This window comes from Hyperoodon ampullatus (genome assembly GCF_949752795.1).
Source record: "Hyperoodon ampullatus genome assembly, chromosome: 17".
Lineage (NCBI taxonomy): Eukaryota > Metazoa > Chordata > Mammalia > Artiodactyla > Ziphiidae > Hyperoodon > Hyperoodon ampullatus.
The window spans coordinates 68,341,675-68,360,870 of record NC_136930.1 but is presented as its reverse complement, the minus strand read 5'-3'; the positions used below and the strand labels follow the sequence as shown (position 1 = coordinate 68,360,870).

Sequence of the window (19,196 nt, the reverse complement as noted above, 5' to 3'; positions counted from 1 at the left end):
CTGATCTCCCTGTGCTATGCGGCTGCTTCCCACTAGCTATCTACCTTACGTTTGGTAGTGTATATATGTCCATGCTGCTCTTTCGCTTTGTCACAGCTTACCCTTCCCCCTCCCCATGTCTTCAAGTCCATTCTCTAGTAGGTCTGTGTCTTTATTCCTATCTTACCCCTATGTTCTTCATGACATTTTTTTTCTTAAATTCCATATATATGTGTCAGCATACAGTATTTGTCTTTCTCTTTCTGACTTACTTCACTCTGTATGACAGACTCTAGGTCCATCCACCTCATTACAAGTAGCTCAATTTCGTTTCTTTTTATGGCTGAGTAATATTCCATTGTATATATGTGCCACATCTTCTTTATCCATTCATCCAATGATGGACACTTAGGTTGTTTCCATCTCCGGGCTATTGTAAATAGGGCTGCTATGAACATTTTGGTACATGACTCTTTTTGAATTATGGTTTTCTCAGGGTATATGCCCAGTAGTGGGATTGCTGGGTCATATGGTAGTTCTATTTGTAGTTTTTTAAGGAACTTCCATACTGTTCTCCATAGTGGCTGTACCAATTCACATTCCCACCAGCAGTGTAAGAGTGTTCCCTTTTTTCCACACCCTCTCCAGCATTTATTGTTTCTAGATTTTTTGATGATGGCCATTCTGACTGGTGTGAGATGATATCTCATTGTAGTTTTGATTTGCATTTCTCTAATGAGTAAAGATGTTGAGCATCCTTTCATGTGTTTGTTGGCAGTCTGTATATCTTCTGTGGAGAAATCTCTGTTTAGGTCTTCTGCCCATTACTGGATTGGGTTCTTTGTTTTTTTGATATTGTGCTGCATGAGTTGCTTGTATATTTTGGAGATTAATCCTTTGTCCATTGCTTCATTTGTAAATATTTTCTCCCATTCTGAGGGTTGTCTTTTTGTCTTGTTTATGGTTTCCTTTGCTGTGCAAAAGCTTTGAAGTTTCATTAGGTCCCATTTGTTTATTTTTGTTTTTATTTCCATTTCTGGAGGAGGTGGGTCAAAAAGGATCTTGCTGTGATTTATGTCATAGAGTGTTCTGCCTATGTCTTCCTCTAAGAGTTTTATAGTGTCTAGCCTTACATTTAGGTCTTTAATTCATTTTGAGTTTATTTTTGTGTATGGTGTTAGGGAGTGTTCTAATTTTATTCTTTTACATGTAGCTGTCCAGTTTTCCTAGCACCACTTCCTGAAGAGGCTGTCTTTTCTCCACTGTATACTTTTGCCTCCTTTATCAAAGATAAGGTGACCATATGTGCATGGGTTTGTCTCTGGGCTTTCTATCCTGTTCCAATGACCTATATTTCTGTTTTTGTACCAGTACCATACTATCTTGATTATTGTAGCTTTGTAGTATAGTCTGAAGTCAGGGAGCCTGATTCCTCCAGCTTCGTTTTTCTTTCTCAAGATTGTTTTTGCTATTCGGGGTCTTTTGTGTTTCCATACAAATTGTGAAATGTTTTGTTCTAGTCCTGTGAAAAATGCCATTGGTAGTTTGATAGGGATTGCATTGAATCTGTAGATTGCTTTGAGTAGTACAGTCATTTTCACAATACAATTCTTCCAATCCAAGAACATGGTATATCTCTCCATCTGTTTGTATCATCTTAATTTCTTTCATCAGTGTCTTATAGTTTTCTGCATACATGTCTTTTGTCTCCTTAGGTAGGTTTATTCCTAGGTATTTTATTCTTTTTGGTGCAATGGTAAATAGGAGTGTTACCTTAATTTCTCTTTCAGGTTTTTAATTTTTCTTTTTCAATTTTTGATAGTTCAATTAATATGTGTCTTGGTATGTTTATCCTTGGATTTATCCTGTATAGGACTCTCTGCACTTCCTGGACTTGATTGACTATTTCCTTTCCCATATTAGGGAAGTTTTCAACTATAATCTCTTCCAATATTTTCTCAGTCCCTTTTTTTTTCTCTTCTTCTTCTGGGACCCCTATAATTCAAATGTTGGTGTGTTTAATGCTGTCCCAGAGGTCTCTGAGACTGTCCTCAATTCTTTTCATTCTTTTTTCTCTATTCTGCTCTGCAGTAGTTATTTCCACTATTTTATCTTCCAGGTCACTTATCTGTTCTTCTGCCTCCGTTATTCTGCTATTGATTCCTTCTAGAGAATTTTTAACTTCATTTATTGTGTTGTTCATCATTGTTTGTTTGTTCTTTAGTTCTTCTATTTCCTTATTCAACGTTTCTTGTATTTTCTTTATTCTATGTCCAAGATTTTGGATCATCTTTACTATCACTACTCTGAATTCTTTTTCAGGTAGGCTGCCTATTTCCTCTTCATTTGTTTGGTCTGGTGGGTTTTTACCTTGCTCCTTCATCTGCTGTCTATTTCTTCGTCTTCTCATTTTGCTTTACTTACTGTGTTTGGGGTCTCCTTTTCACAGGCTGTGGGTTCATAGTTCCCGTTGTTTTTGGTGTCTGCCCCCAGTGGCTAAGGTTGGTTCAGTGGGTTCTGTAGGCTTCGTGGTGGAGGGGACTGGTGCCTGTGTTCTGGTGAATGAGGCTGGATCTTGTCTTTCTGGTGGGCAGGACTGTGTCCGGTGGTGTGTTTTAGGTGGTGTGAACTTATTATGATTTTAGACAGCCTCTCTGCTAATGGGTGGGGTTATGTTCCTGTCTTGCTAGTTGTTTGGCATAGGGTGTCCAACACTGTAGCTTGCTGGTTGTTGAGTGGGGCTGGGTCTTAGCATTGAGATGGAGAGCTCTGGGCAAGCTCTCGCCATTTGATATTACGTGCGGCCGGGAGGTCTCTGGTGGACCAATGTCCTGAACTTGGCTCTCCCACCTCAGAGGCTCAGGCCTGACACCCGGCCGGAGCACCAAGACCCTGTCAGCTGCACATCTCAGAAGAAAAGGGAGGGGGAAAAAAGAAAGAAAGAAAGAAAGAAAATAAATAAAATAAAATAGTTATTTAAATTAAATTTTTTTTAATTATTAAAGATAAAAATATTAAAAAGTAGTAAACAAAAAAAAGAAAGGAAGAAGAGAGCAACCAAGCCAAAAAAACAAATCCACCAATGATAACAAGCACTAAAAAATATACTAAAAAAAACAGAAAATGGACAGACAGAACCCTAGGACAAAAACAAAGCTATACAGGGCTTTCCTGGTTGCGCAGTGGTTGGGAATCTGCCTGCCAGTGCAGGGGACACGGGTTTGAGCCCTGGTCTGGGAGGATCCCACATGGCATGGAGCAACTGGGCCCGTGAGCCACAACTACTGAGCCTGCGCATCTGGAGCCTGTGCTCTGCAACAAGAGAGGCCTCCATAGTGTGAGGCCTGCACACCGCAATGAAGAATGACCCCTGCTTGGCACAACTAGAGAAAGCCCTCGCACAGAAACAACGCAACACAGCAAAAATAAATAAATTAATTAATTAATTAAAAACAAAGCTATACAGACAAATCACACAATGAAGCATACACATACGCACTCACAAAAAGAGAAAAAGCAATATATATGTATATTTATATATATATATATATATATATATATATATATATATAGGAAGAGAGCAACCAAATCAATAAACAAATCTACCAATGATAATAAGCTCTAAGTACATAACCAAAATAAACATAAAACCAGAAACAAATTAGATGCAGAAAGCAAACCCCAAGTCTACAGTTGCTCCCGAAGTCCACCCTCTCAATTTTGGGATGATTTGTTGTCTATTCAGGTATTCCACAGATGCAGGGTACATCAAGTTGATTGTGGAGCTTTAATCCGCTGCTCTTCAGGCTGCTGGGAGAGATTTTCCTTTCTCTTCTTTGTTCGCACAGCTCCTGGGGTTCAGCTTTGGATTTGGCCCCACCTCTGTGTGTAGGTCACCCTCAGGCTTTTGTTCCTGCCCAGACAGGATGGGGTTAAAGGAGCGGCTGCTTCGGGGGCTCTGGCTCACTCAGGCCAGGGGGAGGGAGGGGTACGGAGTGCGGGGCGAGCCTGCGGCGGTAGAGGCCGGTGTGAAGTTGCACCAGCCTGAGGCGCATCTTGTGTTCTCCCGGGGAAGTTGTCCCTGGATCCCGGGACCCTGGCAGTGGCAGCTGCGCAGCTCCTGGGAGGGGAGGTGTGGAGAGTGACCTGGGCTTGCACACAGGCTTCTTGGTGGCTGTAGCAGCAGCCTTAGCATCTAATGCCCGTGTCTGGTGTCCGTGCTGATAGCCGCAGCTCGCACGCGTCTCTGGAGCTCGTTTAGTTGGTGCTCTGAATCCCCTCTCCTCGTGCACCCCGAAACAGTGGTCTCTTGCCTCTTCAGCAGTTCCAGACTTTTTCCCAGACTCCCCAGCCAGCCGTGGCGCACTAGTCCCTTCAGGCTGTGTTCACGCCGCCAACCCCAGTCCTTCCCTGGGGTCTGACTTCCGAAGCCTGAGCCTCAGTTCCCAGCCCCGCCCGCCCCGGCAGGTGAGCAGACAAGCCTCTCGGGCTGGTGAGTGCCGGTCGGCACCGATCCTCTGTGCGGGAATCTCTCCGCTTTGCCCTCCACACCCCTGTGGCTGCGGTCTCCTCCGCGGCTCCGAAGCTTTCCCCCTCCACCACCCGCAGTCTCCGCCCGCGAAGGGGCTTCTAGTGTGTGGAAACCTTTCCTCCTTCACGGCTCCCTACCACTGGTGCAGGTCCCGTCCCTATCCTTTTGTCTCTGTTTATTCTTTTTTCTTTTGCCCTACCCAGGTATGTGGGGAGTTTCTTGCTTTTTGGGAGGTCTGAGGTCTTCTGCCAGCATTCAGTAGGTGATCTGTAGGAGTTGTTCCACGTGTAGATGTATTTCTGATATATTTGTGGGGAGGAAGGTGATCTCCACATCTTACTCCTCCACCATCTTGAAGGTCCCTCCACATTGGTCCTTTTGACCGAGTCCAAAGATTGTTTCCCTATACACACACATATATACATGTGGTGTGTATATGTGTGTACATATGTATATGTGTATGGTGTGTATGTGTGTTTGTGCGTGTGCTTGCATGCAGATGTGTAGATATGCATCAGTATGTGAGCACCTATGTGTCTATACTTGTGTGTGCATGTGTATGTTTGTGCATATATATGTGTGTGTTAAGGATTTGAAGCAGGGCTTGGTGATCCCTACAATTCTAAATTCAGTCAATGGAGTTAGTGCACAGATAGTTGGTGACCTTGTAAGACATACTGGGGCTTCATCCCTCAGGCAATGGGAAGTCACTGACACTTGAAGTGGGGAAGTGTCATGTTCTGATCTGGGCTTGAGGAGGGTAACCATGGAGATAGATAACTCTCTCTCCAGTTTACTCTGGATGAGAGAAATCAGAGGCCAAGGGGAAGGAAACTAACTGGGGGATATTTTTGTAACAGTCCAGTAATGAGAACTAAGGACCTGAAATAGAGTAGTAGCTGTGAAATAGGAAAACGTTATAATCCTCCAAAGCTGAGACCCTGAGTCCCCCAAGACACCATATGTGACATAGAAGTTTAAATTAAATCAAATATTTATCATTATAGTAAACTTACCTTATCAATTGGTAATACTCTAAGTATTTTGGACAGGGTTCCACTTTATTAAAGATAGAGTTTGTTGCTGGATGTGATCACAGCAAAGGTTCCTTGAAAGAGTGACTATAGCACCATGAGATGACTTAAAGGGAACGTACTGAGTGACCTTGACCTGCAGTCAGCAGACATAACCTGGTTCCTGCTTCTTCCCATTATTAGGTGTGTGGCTGTGGATGAATGTGACTTAACTTCTCAGAGCCTACATGGCCTCTTCTGTGAAATGGGAATCATAAGATCCCAAATTCAGAGTGTTCTTTTGAAAATTTAAGTAGATAGCATGCATGTTATCACCCTAGAAACATTTTTTAATAGGATCTTGCAATTAGGGCTGAGACTGGACACTGGGAAATTTGACTCAGTTAAGTTACAGAAAGCTCTTCTAGTAAAATAATAATAACAAAGGGTTTAATGAACACCTACTATATGCCATCAACTGAGATAAGGGTTTTACATAATTAGCTCATTTAGTCCTTATAACAATCCTGGGAGTTAGGCAGGCATGGAGAGCAAAACATTGAACAACTAGTATGGCTAAAGCATGGACTAATCAGAATAGGCCAGGGAAGCCAATCAGAATGGATGTTAACCATAAACAACCAGTATAGCTATATGGGTACATCCTGACTAAGCTCTGAAATTAGGCTCCTACTTTACCAATGAGGAAACTGGAGCTTACGGAGTTTGGGTAATTGCCCGAAATCACACAGCTAATCAGTGGCAGGATAAGGACACCAATCTAGAACAATCTGATGCCAAAGCCATTGGTCTTAACAATTGTGGCATCCTACCTCCTAGCTCCAGATTTCTGCAATTGTTTCTGATGCCTGAAATCTGCCATTGATACCCAAAGGATCAAAGTATAGCCTAGGGAAAAAAAAAAAAAAAAGTATAGCCTAGGAGGTCTCACATACATCCTTAATAAGTTAGCAGAACTGACATTGAGAGGGAAGAAAAGTCAGTAAACTTCTGACAGTAACAAGATCATAAGCCTTAATCAAGCCTCTTAGTAAGTTTATTCCATCAAAAAAAAATACTTGATTTTAGAAACATGATATTAGCTAGATGAATGGCAAAAAAAAGTGATTGAATATAACTTTATTTCTACTAAAGCATTTCATAGCATCTCATGGATGTCTGTTCATAAAATTTAATTAATTAAAATAGGCTTAGATAATAATTCCATCATGTAGATTGAAAAGGGGCTCCAGGTGGCTCCTCTCACATGCCCTGGCTCTATTTTGGAAAGACTTGATAGCTGAGGAGACACTAGAGCTGCTGGTGGGCTGTGTTTTATGCAGTATTTTTATTAATAATCTCCAAAGGCTCCCTTGATGAACCTTAATGAAAATTACAGAGCCTGGTCTTTTCAGCACAGTTGCTAAAAAGGCATGGAATGACACCAGAATGTCAAGCAGGAACTGGCTTGTTCCTGATGGTTAACTGGAACAAAGGTCTTAATCCTTGTGACGGGGTTGCCCTGCCAAGCAACATGGCAGGACGAGGAATGAAAAGCAGGAGTTACTTTGCTTTCCTCACTGGAGGCAAGAGTGCCCAAGCCCCCTGCCTGCCTCGCGGCATCTGTTCCTCCTTCTTTCTCCCTCCTGTGGTTCTTTTTTGCTCTTTGTCTCCCTCTCTCCCTTGCTTCTCTCTCTCTCTCTGTTTCTTTCCTCCTCAAACCCCCTTTCTCACCTTGTTCTGAAAAGTCACTGACAACAGCATCCACAAGGCTGCACTTCTCTTTGAAATGCATCAGAGTTGTCTTTAACATGAACAAGTATTCTTTTTGCAAAATTATTTACAATGGTGAAGCCTGAAACTATCTGGTAACAATAGCTGATAAAGCTAATGTGGATTGAATGCTCACCATGTGCCAGACACTATACTAAATAACCTTCCTGACTCACCTCACCTAATACTGACCACAGCCCTGAGAGGAAAATACTATTACTTTCCCCCATTTTCAGACGAGGAACTTGAAATTCTTGTAGGATAAATAACTTCCGGCCAATGACACACAGCCTAAGCAGCAGGGCGAAGACCCTGAGGCATGCTCATCTGACTCCCTAAATGTCTAAAGGCAGGGAAATGGTTAGATAAAGTTTTGCATATTACAAAATAGGGAAATGGGTAACCATTAAGTACCATGACTTACATTAATATTCAATGACATAAGAAAATGCTTGTTAGTTTAAAGAAGTACACATTGCAGAGTACAAGCACACACACACATACCATCTAGGGCAACCTTAGTTTTTTAAAATCTACTTTTACAGAGAGAGAAAGACATAGAGCTCAATGTGGGAAGTGGGTGGCTGGATTGCTTCTCTTGCTTTTCTCTCATGCAGTCCACTGTTTTTGAACAGGAATCCTGCTCCAGGTTTTCCCATTACCTTTCCACCCCCAAAAGGAGGAGGGTGATGCTGAAGGGAGTGCAAGCAGCAGGAAGGTGTCCAAAGAGCTCTCAGCTTGCAGTCTGGCATTGTGAGGGCCGATCAGGACCCATTACTTCCTGACCTTGAGCGAGTGACTTGACCTCTCTCTGCTCCAGCCTCCTTAGCTCTAAAATGGGGGAAAACCATCCTAATGCAATCTCCATAAATACAGGAACTGATTTTCTGATTTGTCTGTTTGGTTCCCTGCTTATATCTGCAGAGGACTTCAAGAGATGCTTATTGAATAAATGAACAAATGAGATAAATGGACTGTATATGTAGCATAGGGTGAGAATGAAACAACATCTTTTATGAAGATAAAAGGCTAACACAGAAGAGATAATATTTACATCTTAACTCTCTTGGAGCCTCAGTTCCCTCATCTGTAAAATGGAAATTTATAATGCTGATAGGTATCTACTTATCAGAACTGTTGTGGGCACCAGAATGAAGTATTTTGTGAAACTGCAACTTCCATGCTAGGATAAGACACGGTAGCCTTCCAACTTTTTAGAAGCAGGTGGGCCCCATGGTTTGTAAGGCAGGATGACTCTGAAGTCCAATAAAGGCTATAGGATAGATCATGGTTGAAGGCAAAGTCGGGCTCCATGGCCACCATGCTGGCTGCTCCCACCCCAACAGTGAGTGACCCCTGAGCTACCCTCAGTGAACTCTTGAATCTACAGAAGGGAGCTTGCTATAAGTCTGCTGACTTTTTGGAATTAGCTGGCAGAGACTGTGTCATCCATCTATTGGGCAGAGCCAGATCAAACCCCAGTGGTTCATGTACCCCTAAGCATGGCTCCTTTTTCAACATAAACCATTCAGGGTAGAGGAAATGGACCACTACATTTAGGCTCACACACCTGGGGTGAAATTCCAGCTATTCCACCTCTATATGTGTGACCTAAAGAAAGGAACTTCTTAGAACTCAGTTTCCTAATTTGTAAAATGGTACTGGTAATGGTACCCAGGGTTATTGTAAAGATAAGACTTGACACTTGCACAGAACACCCTGCACAGTGACCGTAGTTGACTTCCATAACTAACTCCCTTGTTTTTCCGTTTTTCCCAGAATGTCCAAGGGCACTGTCACCTAGGGAGCTGAGGACCAATCACTCAGTTCTTACTACACTGTAAATTAGCTCATCCTTTTTGAACCAATATATGTCTAGGAACTGCCCAGTTGGTATATGAAATGGGTTGGTTGAAGCTATTTAGATGTAAATAGAGCAAATGCAGGCACAATTTTAGCAGGAAAGGGTAGTGTGATCAATTTTTTTGGTCTGATTCAACCTGTATATAGTTGTATAATTACAAATTGTTAATTTTGTTAATTACTAACAAAAATTAGTAGTAGCCACTATTTTTGAGTGTTCAAACTGCACCGGGTTAATTAAGTGCTTTATATACATGATTTTATAAACTATCCTAACAACTCTGCAAAAATCTGGTTTTCTTTCCCATTGCACCTAAGAAAACTGGGACTCAGAGACTAATGCAACTAGCATGAGGCCCACAGGTAGTAAGCTGAGATATCTAACTTCACATCCAGTCCTGCTTTAATGCAGACTCCATGCCCCTTGGTGGTGTTGAGAGTCACTTGCTTTGAGAAGCCCTTATCATTCCCATTTTACAGAGGGGAATTTACTTCCTTTGCTCCAGTTTCCACAGCCAACAAGGGGTAGATGCAGCATTAGAACTCCAGTGTCTGCTCCCAAAGCTGAGGAGTTGGATATACTTCACCCACAGTACCAATCTGCTGAAGTTTGTCTCTCTATTCATCCATTTATTTAACGGTGGAGAAAGTCTAATCTACAGATCAATGATGGCTGTCATTTCTCCAGCACCATCGATGGATTGGTTAATTGGCTAAAAAATGAACCACTTGAAGCATTTCAACTGAAAGAACATTTCTAAGGTTCTTCATCTTTTATCATATACCAAGCACTCGTCTTTAATAGTTCAATTACAGGAAATGACATCATCGCTCTTATGCTGGTACACTGTTGCCTTATTGGTACCCAGCTTGATCTAGAGCTACAAAAAATAATAATAACTATTAAGTGGAGTCTTTATTTAAAATAAATCTTAGCTAGAAGCCCTCCATGAAAACAGATGAGAGCAAAGCTGCTTTAATTGAAAGGGGAAGATGTAGACGGTCCCCCCACTCCCCAACTGGCCACACACACCTCCGTGGTTCCCCGGGGACTCTTAGAAGCATCTCGGGACAATAAGGGGCTACAGAGCAAGAAAGGTTTTGAGCTTTGTCCATGAATTCAACAAATACTTCTGAGCACTGTGTGCTAAGCGCTGTGCTAAGTGTGGGCATGTGGAAATGAAAGGTGGTACCCCCTGCCCTCCAGAAGCTCAGAGTTTGTGGAGAAAAAGAGCAGGTGCTGATGTTTATAAGGCGAGTGATCTATAGGTACTTTTTTTTCTTTACTTGTGACTGATGAGGCACAGCAGAGCATCGGTGGGGCTCTACTTTGGAAAAATTGAAAAGGACCTGTAACTCAGAGCAGAATTCCCTCCATTTTAGCTTCAAGAATGCTCAAAGGCCCCCTCCCCCCTCAAGAACTGATCTTGAAACACATGGAATGTGTTTCTAGTTCTGTGCAACCGCTGGGTAGCCTTTCCAAAGAGGATCGCTGTCTGTAAATTATTCATTACTCCTCCGTAATTTCATTCTTCTCTTTTATTAAGTCAAATCCCAGACACAACAAAAAGAAAAACAGCGCAATGAAAAAGTTTGTCTTCTTATGATTTTTGTTTTGTAGAAGAAAATAAAAAATCTAAATGTCTTTTCATTAAGATGTTCCAGTGCATTCCCTGTACAATGTTAATTGCCTAATGGCATTATCATGGTGTGCTGTTTAATAGACCCTCACAATTAGTTGGCAAAGCACTTTAACATCCATTATCTCCTTTGGGGCTCACAAAGGCTCTGTAAGTGAAACAATCAGCTAGAGCTTTATTCTACAACCATTGAAACTCTGGATAAGATTAAGCTATTTGCCCAGAATCACATGCCACATACAGTGTCTATGTTGCAAGGAGTATGATGTTTAAAAAACAGCAGCTCCAGTTTAGTCTTAGAATCATGCTTACCAGCTATGTGGCCACAAGAAAATAGGTTAACTTTCCTGCAGTTCCTTCATATGTGATAAGCAACCAAGTAGTCCTTAGTATGTGCCAGGGACTATTCTCAACTCTCTACATATCTTTATTCACTTAACCCTGACAATGCTATGATCGCTCCCTTTATATAGATAGAAGTTAAGTAACGTGCCTAAGGTCATGCAGCTAGTAAGTGGCAGAGCAAGATATAAACTCAGGTAGTCTGGCACTAGAGTCTATATTACACCCTCTACTAGAGTGATGCTCATATAATGAGAATGATGTAGATTGGGAATGATGATTGTACCAGTCAGGATGGTCCTGGTTATGCTGAAGTAACAAACATCCCCCCAAATCGCAGTGGCTTAAAACAGCAAAGATTCACTTTTCACTCACATTTCCTGTCCATTATGAGATGGTTGAGGGAATGGCAGGGTACCACTATACATAATCCTCATTCAGGTACCGTGGTTAAGAAGGCCTCATCACCAAGTGTCCTCGACTGATGCTGGACACAGAAAAAAAAGAAAAGTCAAAGGAGCGTGGTTGATCAGGCTTTTAAAACTTCTGCCCAGAAATGACCCATATCACTTCTGCTCACATTTTATTGGCTAAAAATAACATGAAATATATAGGAAAGTATAATCCTAATATGTGTTTGGATATTGTGGTACAAGACATGGTGAACAGCACAGATGACCTGCCTCATAGAAACTCAATGAGAAAGCATCAGAAACTAAAATGCTCTTTTCAAGTGCTCGATGCTGTTTCTCCTCTTGCTTTATTGAATTTTTCAAATGGCCTCTACTGGTTTCATCATCAGTGGATGAAGGGTTGTGTATAAAAACTGTATACACATACAGGGTTTTTTGTTTACTTCTTCCTCCTTTTCCTCCTCCTTTTTAAAAAAAAATCTTATTTTACACTGGTTTATAATTGATTTACTATGTTGTGTGAAGGAAATGGAATAAAAATTAGAATATTTAGGTTGGAAATGGAGTGTGCAATGAAGTGCAGAACCTATAATCTATCCCAGGTTTGTACAGTAGTGAGTAGAGAGAGAGATTGATGCCATTCCCTGAGACAGAAGTTATATAGGATGAGCAAGTTTGGGGAGAAGGGTGATAAGGGCCCTTAAACGTTCAGACAAAAGACTAGTAGAGTTTGGAGGAGGAAGGGTATCTTTCTGTTATCAGGAAATCCGAGAAGGCTTCATGAAAGAGGTGACATATGAATGGACAGGAGTTGAACTTATGGAGTAGGCAAGACCCAGGCTGCCACCCAGGCCAAGGGTGCCTACACTGGCCTTTTACATGTGTCTCTGCATTCACCTATGTCAACAGGTATGTGCGGTCAAGGACGAAGCATGATGTTGACATGCGGATTGGAATCCACTCGGGCTCAGTGCTATGTGGCGTGTTGGGTCTACGGAAGTGGCAGTTTGATGTCTGGTCTTGGGATGTGGATATTGCAAACAAACTTGAATCTGGAGGAATCCCTGGGTAAGCCAAAGCAAAACCCTCTTCTTGCTTAACACCTATCATTTGCTCACTTTGTGACAGTTGGTTTCCCATGTGCAGAATTCAGAAGTATATGTCCAAGAAGCAATTATTTTGGAGGTGACAGAACATTAAAACATCATGCAAAAATTGGCCTCAAAACTTTAGTGACATTTGTCATAGGCAGTGAGGATGGTGAGATGACACTCGGGTGTTCAGGACCTAGCCCTGCAAAGCATTGGTTTTCAGACTTGATTTTACATTGGAACCAGAAGAGGAGCATTTTTAAAGTCCTGGTGTTCCAGACCCCAGACCAGTTCATGTAAAGCAAAATCTGTGCAGAATCTATTTTAAGTTCTTAAAGCAATTCTCATGGGCAGCCAGGGTTAAGACTTACAGACCTGCTATATGACCTTACCTTTCCTTTGAAAACTCAGACATATCTCTGAACTTTCCATGATTTGAAATTGTTTGGCTTTTTATTTTTCTGCTTTTTTAATGTCTGTTATTTCCCCTTCCTATCAATCACTATTTGTAGGAAAAAAACTCAGCTTACTTTTCCTTTCAATGAGCGAGATAGCCCCCAATGCTAAACACATCTTTAGTAGTGCTAAATACCATGAATACATCATATCATTTGATCTCACAACACCCCACATAGTAAATCGTGGCTTCCTTGTTTTAATGGGGAGACTGAGGCTCAAAGAAATTAAATCTGTCACATAAACACAGCTATTAAGTGCCTCACTACCCATCACTGTCTTCCATTGTTAATTTATCAGTCCAGTTTGTTCAAGATTGTCCTTTTATTATGAATCTCCAGTCCCTCTGTGTCCCCAGTGCCTAGCGTGATGTATAGAACCTAGGAAGAAGGGAGGGAGGCGTCCAACGCCACGGCATAATGATTGATACTCTGTAACCCGCAGTCATGCAGAATCCATACGTAGTTTGTTAAACCATCAATAGCTGCGCCCTACCCTCAGAGTTTCTGATCCCTGTGTCTGGGATGGGAACTGAGAATATGCCTCCCTAACAAGTTCCCAGGTGATGCTGTTGCTGCTGGCCTTGGTACCTCATTTTGAGAACCACTGTTCTCAACCTTTAGTTAAATGAAACAATGTATATAAAGTCCTTTGCCCAGGAAATAGCTGTGGTTGTAGTAATGACCCTATGATGTAGCTGTAGGGTCTTGGAAAGACTCTGAAAGTGATTGTTTTTGTCTCAATCCAGCACTGCCATCTACCACTGATGGGACTTTGGTCTAGTTACTTACTCACTGCCTCTGAGCCAGTTTCACTGTCAGCAAAGTGAGGGGAAAATAAACGCTTTATCACCTGTAGTTGTTGGAAGAATGGAAATTATATGAGATGATCCATGGAACAAAGCACATAGAATACATTTGGCTACAAAGTAACATTTACACAAAATAAGTGTTGCCCAACTGTTAGATCTTATTTACTATCATGACTATTAGTATATACTGGCATTTAAAATTATCAGAAAGTGTCAGATTTACCTGACATTCAATATATGAGAATATTGTCTGAGAACTGACTTATTTCCTTAGAGGGAAATGTAATCCCCAGACTCTCAGCTACAAATGCATTACTCCAAAGCTCAAGGTAGTAGCAAGGATGAAAATGAACACCTAAAATCCAGTTTCTATCAAAGCATTTAAATATTGATTAGAACTTCAGCAGAAGGATCAGGAATAAGTAACAGCAAGGATGTCTTTCACTATGGAAAACATAATATTGATTTAGGATATGCAAATATTAGTCCCCCGAGTGTTGACAGCAGAATAATAAAATGTAGAATCTAAAGAAAATACCAAATGGGGTGGTATTTAACTTGATTATTTTAAAAGAAAATCAGCCATTAGACTTTACAAAACACGACCAGGAGTTTCATTTTGCCTGGGAGAAAAAGACAGCTTTCAAGCACCCAGCTCTGAGCTTGATCTGAGAAAGACTGGGACATCTATTTGTTTCATGAAAGGTCAAACATCTTTTCTATTCTCCTAGGTCAACACTACTGAGTTCCTATGTATTGACAAAATTTATCGTGAGAATATCTTGTAATTAGCACTTTTCTCAAGAGAGCTCAAAACATCTTTCACATGCTTTTATTTTTAATACAGGCGTACCTTGGAGATATTGCAGAGCGGGTTCCAGATCACCACAATAAAGCAAATATTGCAATAAAGCGAGTCACACGAATTTTTGGTTTCCCAGTGTATATAAGTTATGTTAACATTATACCATAGTCTATTATGTGTGCAATAACATTATGTCTAAAGAAATCAATATACATACCTCAATTAAAAAATACTTTATTGCTAAAAAATGCTAACCATCATCTGAACCTTCAGCTAGTTGTAATCTTTTTGCAACAGTAACATCAAAAATCACTGATCACAGATCATCATAGCAAATATAATGAAAAAGTCTGAAACATTTTGAGAATTACTAAAATGTGACACAGGGACATGAAGTGAACAAACGCTCTTGGAAAGACAGACTTGCTCAACTCAGGGTTGCCACAAACCTTCAATTTGGAAAAAATAAAGTATCTGTGCAGTACAAAAAAAGGAAGCACAATAAAACGAGGTATGCCTGTATCTTACCTCACGTTTGAAATCAATGTCTATATACAAGGATACTTATTTGGAAAACATACAGAATGTGCCTTAAATGAGCAGAAATGCATTGTTTGTAGTTTCTGTTTCTTTACATGTCCTTTGCAGTGGATTATTCTCTCTGTAAGCAAGAACTTAGCAGATGGGTAAGAGGAGGTAACAGGAGAAGTAGAGGCAGCACTGAAGAAAATGCATTTGGAAACATCACTTTAAAAAACATTGTTTCCTTGGATATATTGTTTCTAGAATCCAGAAGCCAAGCAAAGTCTTAAGTATCTACCTTATTCATTCATTCATTCATTTAAAAGAACACAGAAGTCAGCCTAGGGAAATGAATTTGTGCTGAATCAGGGAGTAGGAAATTGTCGTGTGGAAAACACAGCGTGAGCATTCTAGGCAGGAAGAATGGCTTGTTCTGAGTTTAGTAGGTGTGAAGTAGCACCTTGAATTTGATGACATACCAATGACTTGATTAGCTGGAGAGAGTGTCAGAAAATGAGCCTTGAAGTCACAGGGCCCAGAGAGTGGAGGTCTTAAGAGACCTTGTTCAGAATTTAAAGTGTACCCTATAAGCCTTGAGGAGGCATGGAATAAACAACAGAAATAAGATAATGGCATTTTTGAAAATAATCCTAATGATTTAAGGGTTTGTTCTTGTAGCATGTGCAGTGTACCATGCACTGTTTTAACTACTTTACATGAATCCACTCTTACAATACTCACGAAGACCCTAAAAAATGGGTACTATTATTTTTCCCATTGTTATGGGTGAGATAACAGACTCATGGAAAGCTTAAATAACTTGCACAAGATCTCTCAGCTAGCAAGTGGCAGAGTTAGGGTTTCAATCCAGGGAATCTGGCCAAAGCATCCATGCTTGTAGCCACCAAGCTAGTCTACCCAGACCACAATGCAGCACAATAAGTAGTCTGATTGAGTTAGGCAGTTATGAGAACAGAACAACTCTTGCCCAGAAGGATATACCATGTGACATTCCCACAATTCACATCTGATCTTTAAGGCTCTTGATGTCATCTGTTGTTTTGCTAAAAAAGAAATGTGAATCTTGAACTATGATGGCTGATATGAGTCTCTTACCTTGTGAGTGAGCCTAGCCAGTTGCCAGCCTGCACGTATCCACAGCTGTGTTCTCTTCTGCTTTCCATATACACATTACAGGGGAAATTACATCTTACAGTGGTTTCCCTAAAGGACCCTCCATGTAGCCCTGTGGACTTATAAGACCTGCCTCTGTTCTTAAGAAGATTATAGACAAGTTGAAGAAATAAGGCACAAATATGTGAAAATTGAAAAGATAGGAAAAGTTCCAAAGCACTAAGCACTACATTTGCATGGTGATAGGACAAGAATTGCCATTGAGTTCAGAAACATCCGTGGAACTTGTTTTTCCAAAATAATCAACATGACTGAAAAAATCACTGATTCTTAAAAGTTGCTGGGATCAGGCTGACAGTCAGAAGAAAAACCAAAGGAAGTGCTTAAATGTGGCTCAATGGGACTGCGATTTATCAGAGGCTACAGCGACCCTTGGGGTGAAGTTGGTGATAGATACCTGCTCATTGATTTATGCTTATACTTTTGTTTTCTTTTATTCTTTCTACTTTTTCAGGGGAACAGATACTGTCCTTGAGGACACGTCCTCACAGCACCCACGCACAGCCCTGATGCTGGGTTTGCACAGGACCAAAAACAGAGATGGCCTTTGCAAGCCACGTCAGGTGTATAACAACCTATGCTTTGTCCACACAGGAGGATTCACATTTCCAAAGCCACGCTGGACTGCCTCAACGGTGACTATAATGTGGAAGAGGGTCATGGTAAAGAGAGGAACGAATTCTTGAGGAAGCATAATATAGAGACCTATTTAATTAAGCAGCCTGAGGAGAGTCTGCTCTCTTTGCCTGAAGACATCGTCAAGGAATCTGTGAGCTCCTCAGACAGGAGAAACAGTGGGGTGACATTCACAGAAGGATCCTGGAGCCCCGAGCTGCCCTTTGATAACATAGTGGGGAAACAGAACGTAAGTCCTGGCTTCCTTCTTCTGGTTTGCTGTGAATGCATGTGCACCTCCATCCCAGTTGCCTCAGAGAAGACCAATTCATCTTTAACCCTTTCTCTGCTGAGTGCCTTAATCGTAATTGACCAAATGTATCACCTCAGGACAGAATTAACCTACTATGCCATTTCAGGAAATGCCAGAAATACCAGAGGGTTCCCACCACCCTCTCCTTTTTTTTAGACCTAGCTAAAAATAAATGTCATGTGAAGCTGAATTATAATTTTACCAAAATTAATTACTCATGTTGGAAAAGATAAACCTCATTTTATTAAACTAACAACGAAGGGGGAAGGTCAAGTCCATGTGAATATAATTTTTTTAGGTAGTTGGCCAGCTAGGAGTACCGAGGTGCCCTCTGAAATTTAAAATCAGGAGGGCATCGTTGATTTGGAAACATAAAAGCTGCAAGCGAGGTAAGGATGAGGGCATTCAAGAGTAGTAAGCAATTTCAAAGCCACCCACATAATGCTATTCTTATGTAGTGTGGATTTGCATCTTCCATGAGGGATAAAGCAACCAAGTCAGTACATCAGGTGTAAGTTATCAATCATCAAATTATTTTTAAAAGTATATCTTCAAATACCAGAATCACACTAAACCCAATGAGCTGCTCTGACACTGAGAGGCACCAGAGAACTGAAGTTGATCAAGGGAGAACCAAAGTGGATTCAGAGATGCTCCGCTCTCCAGAATGCTTGTTCAGAGCATGGGCAAAATCACCTGCTCTAACAGGTTTTCTCTTCCCTTCCCTTAGGCCAGGCACGTATAGTTGAACTCATGTAAGTTGTGTGACTTCGTTGTACTTTTTTAAAGAAACTAACCCAAGAAAAGCCACTATATAAGACTTGTAAACAGCTTCTGACATTCTCCCGAGCCAAGGAAAAGCTGAGAGTACTATGAAATAAATAGACCAAATTGATAGTGTCTGGAGCTTTATGAAGACATATATGTGTTCATTGTTCTAATCCACAGACCTGAACATTTCTTATTAACTTGTCATTAAGAAAAATCTGTCTGCTTAAAGACATTTAAAATGGAAAAGGTTAAAATGCTGAAAGTCTTGCCTCTTTATTCTGCATTTGAAAGATTGATGGGGCGCTCTGAGGCCAGGTTAACCTTGGTTTCCTTCCAGCTCTATGTGAAGGAGCTAAAGATCAATGCATGGACCCCATTCACTGGACAAAGATGCAGGTTGAACCCTTGAACCCAGCCCACATGCCTTGCAAGAGTCTTTAATATTCTTTTGTGAGTGTTTACTTTCCCCCCAAATTATTATGCCTACACAAGACATCACTGATTTCAACGCCTACCTCTTTCCATCCCTGAATTGGTATGCATGGTACAATTTTCTATTATAGTATAGTACAGTCTTAAATACTTCCTGGAGTTGGTGCATGCCCAGCTGAAAGTACCTTCTGTTTCCTCTGCCTATTGTTAGCTTGAGCCTGAATGTTGCTTATTTTAAAATGATGCATGCCTCACCCTGAACACTTGAATAATTCTGCATAAAGTTTTCTCTCTTGGTTTTTTGTTTTTCTTTTTCTTTTTGGTCTTTCCTTTTGAAAAACTCTGTCCGTTTAAGCTGATTGTGGAAATGGGGATAATTCCTAATTGTTCTAATCTCAGTGTGTACCTATCCTTGCTACTAGGAATTGAGAACCCAGAAGAGAGGTAGAGGTGCTTGATTTTAATTCAGGATTGACTGATCTGGTAGAATTATATAGGAATACTGGAAATAGTTAGCTGCTGATTTCCTAAAGATATTTACTGATGTCATCAAATAGTTTTTATAAAAGATGTCATTATTAGTCAAAGATTATTATTCTTGGTGTTTAACCATACCATATATTTCTTATGAT

General features: G+C 40.9%; 1 protein-coding gene across 3 annotated transcripts in view; it reads left to right on the top strand.

The window, feature by feature from the left end:
- The window catches only part of ADCY8 (adenylate cyclase 8), a gene marked incomplete at both ends in the record, with an annotated part of 222,768 nt that overhangs the window by 96,532 nt on the left and 107,040 nt on the right, over positions 1 to 19,196 (top strand). For all 3 annotated transcript variants that reach the window (XM_079722270.1, XM_079722269.1, XM_079722268.1), the window contains 2 exons: positions 12,464 to 12,622; positions 17,028 to 17,298. In XM_079722270.1, coding sequence (XP_079578396.1) covers positions 12,464 to 12,622; positions 17,028 to 17,298 — 430 coding nt within the window. The remainder of the gene's footprint in view (positions 1 to 12,463; positions 12,623 to 17,027; positions 17,299 to 19,196) is intronic.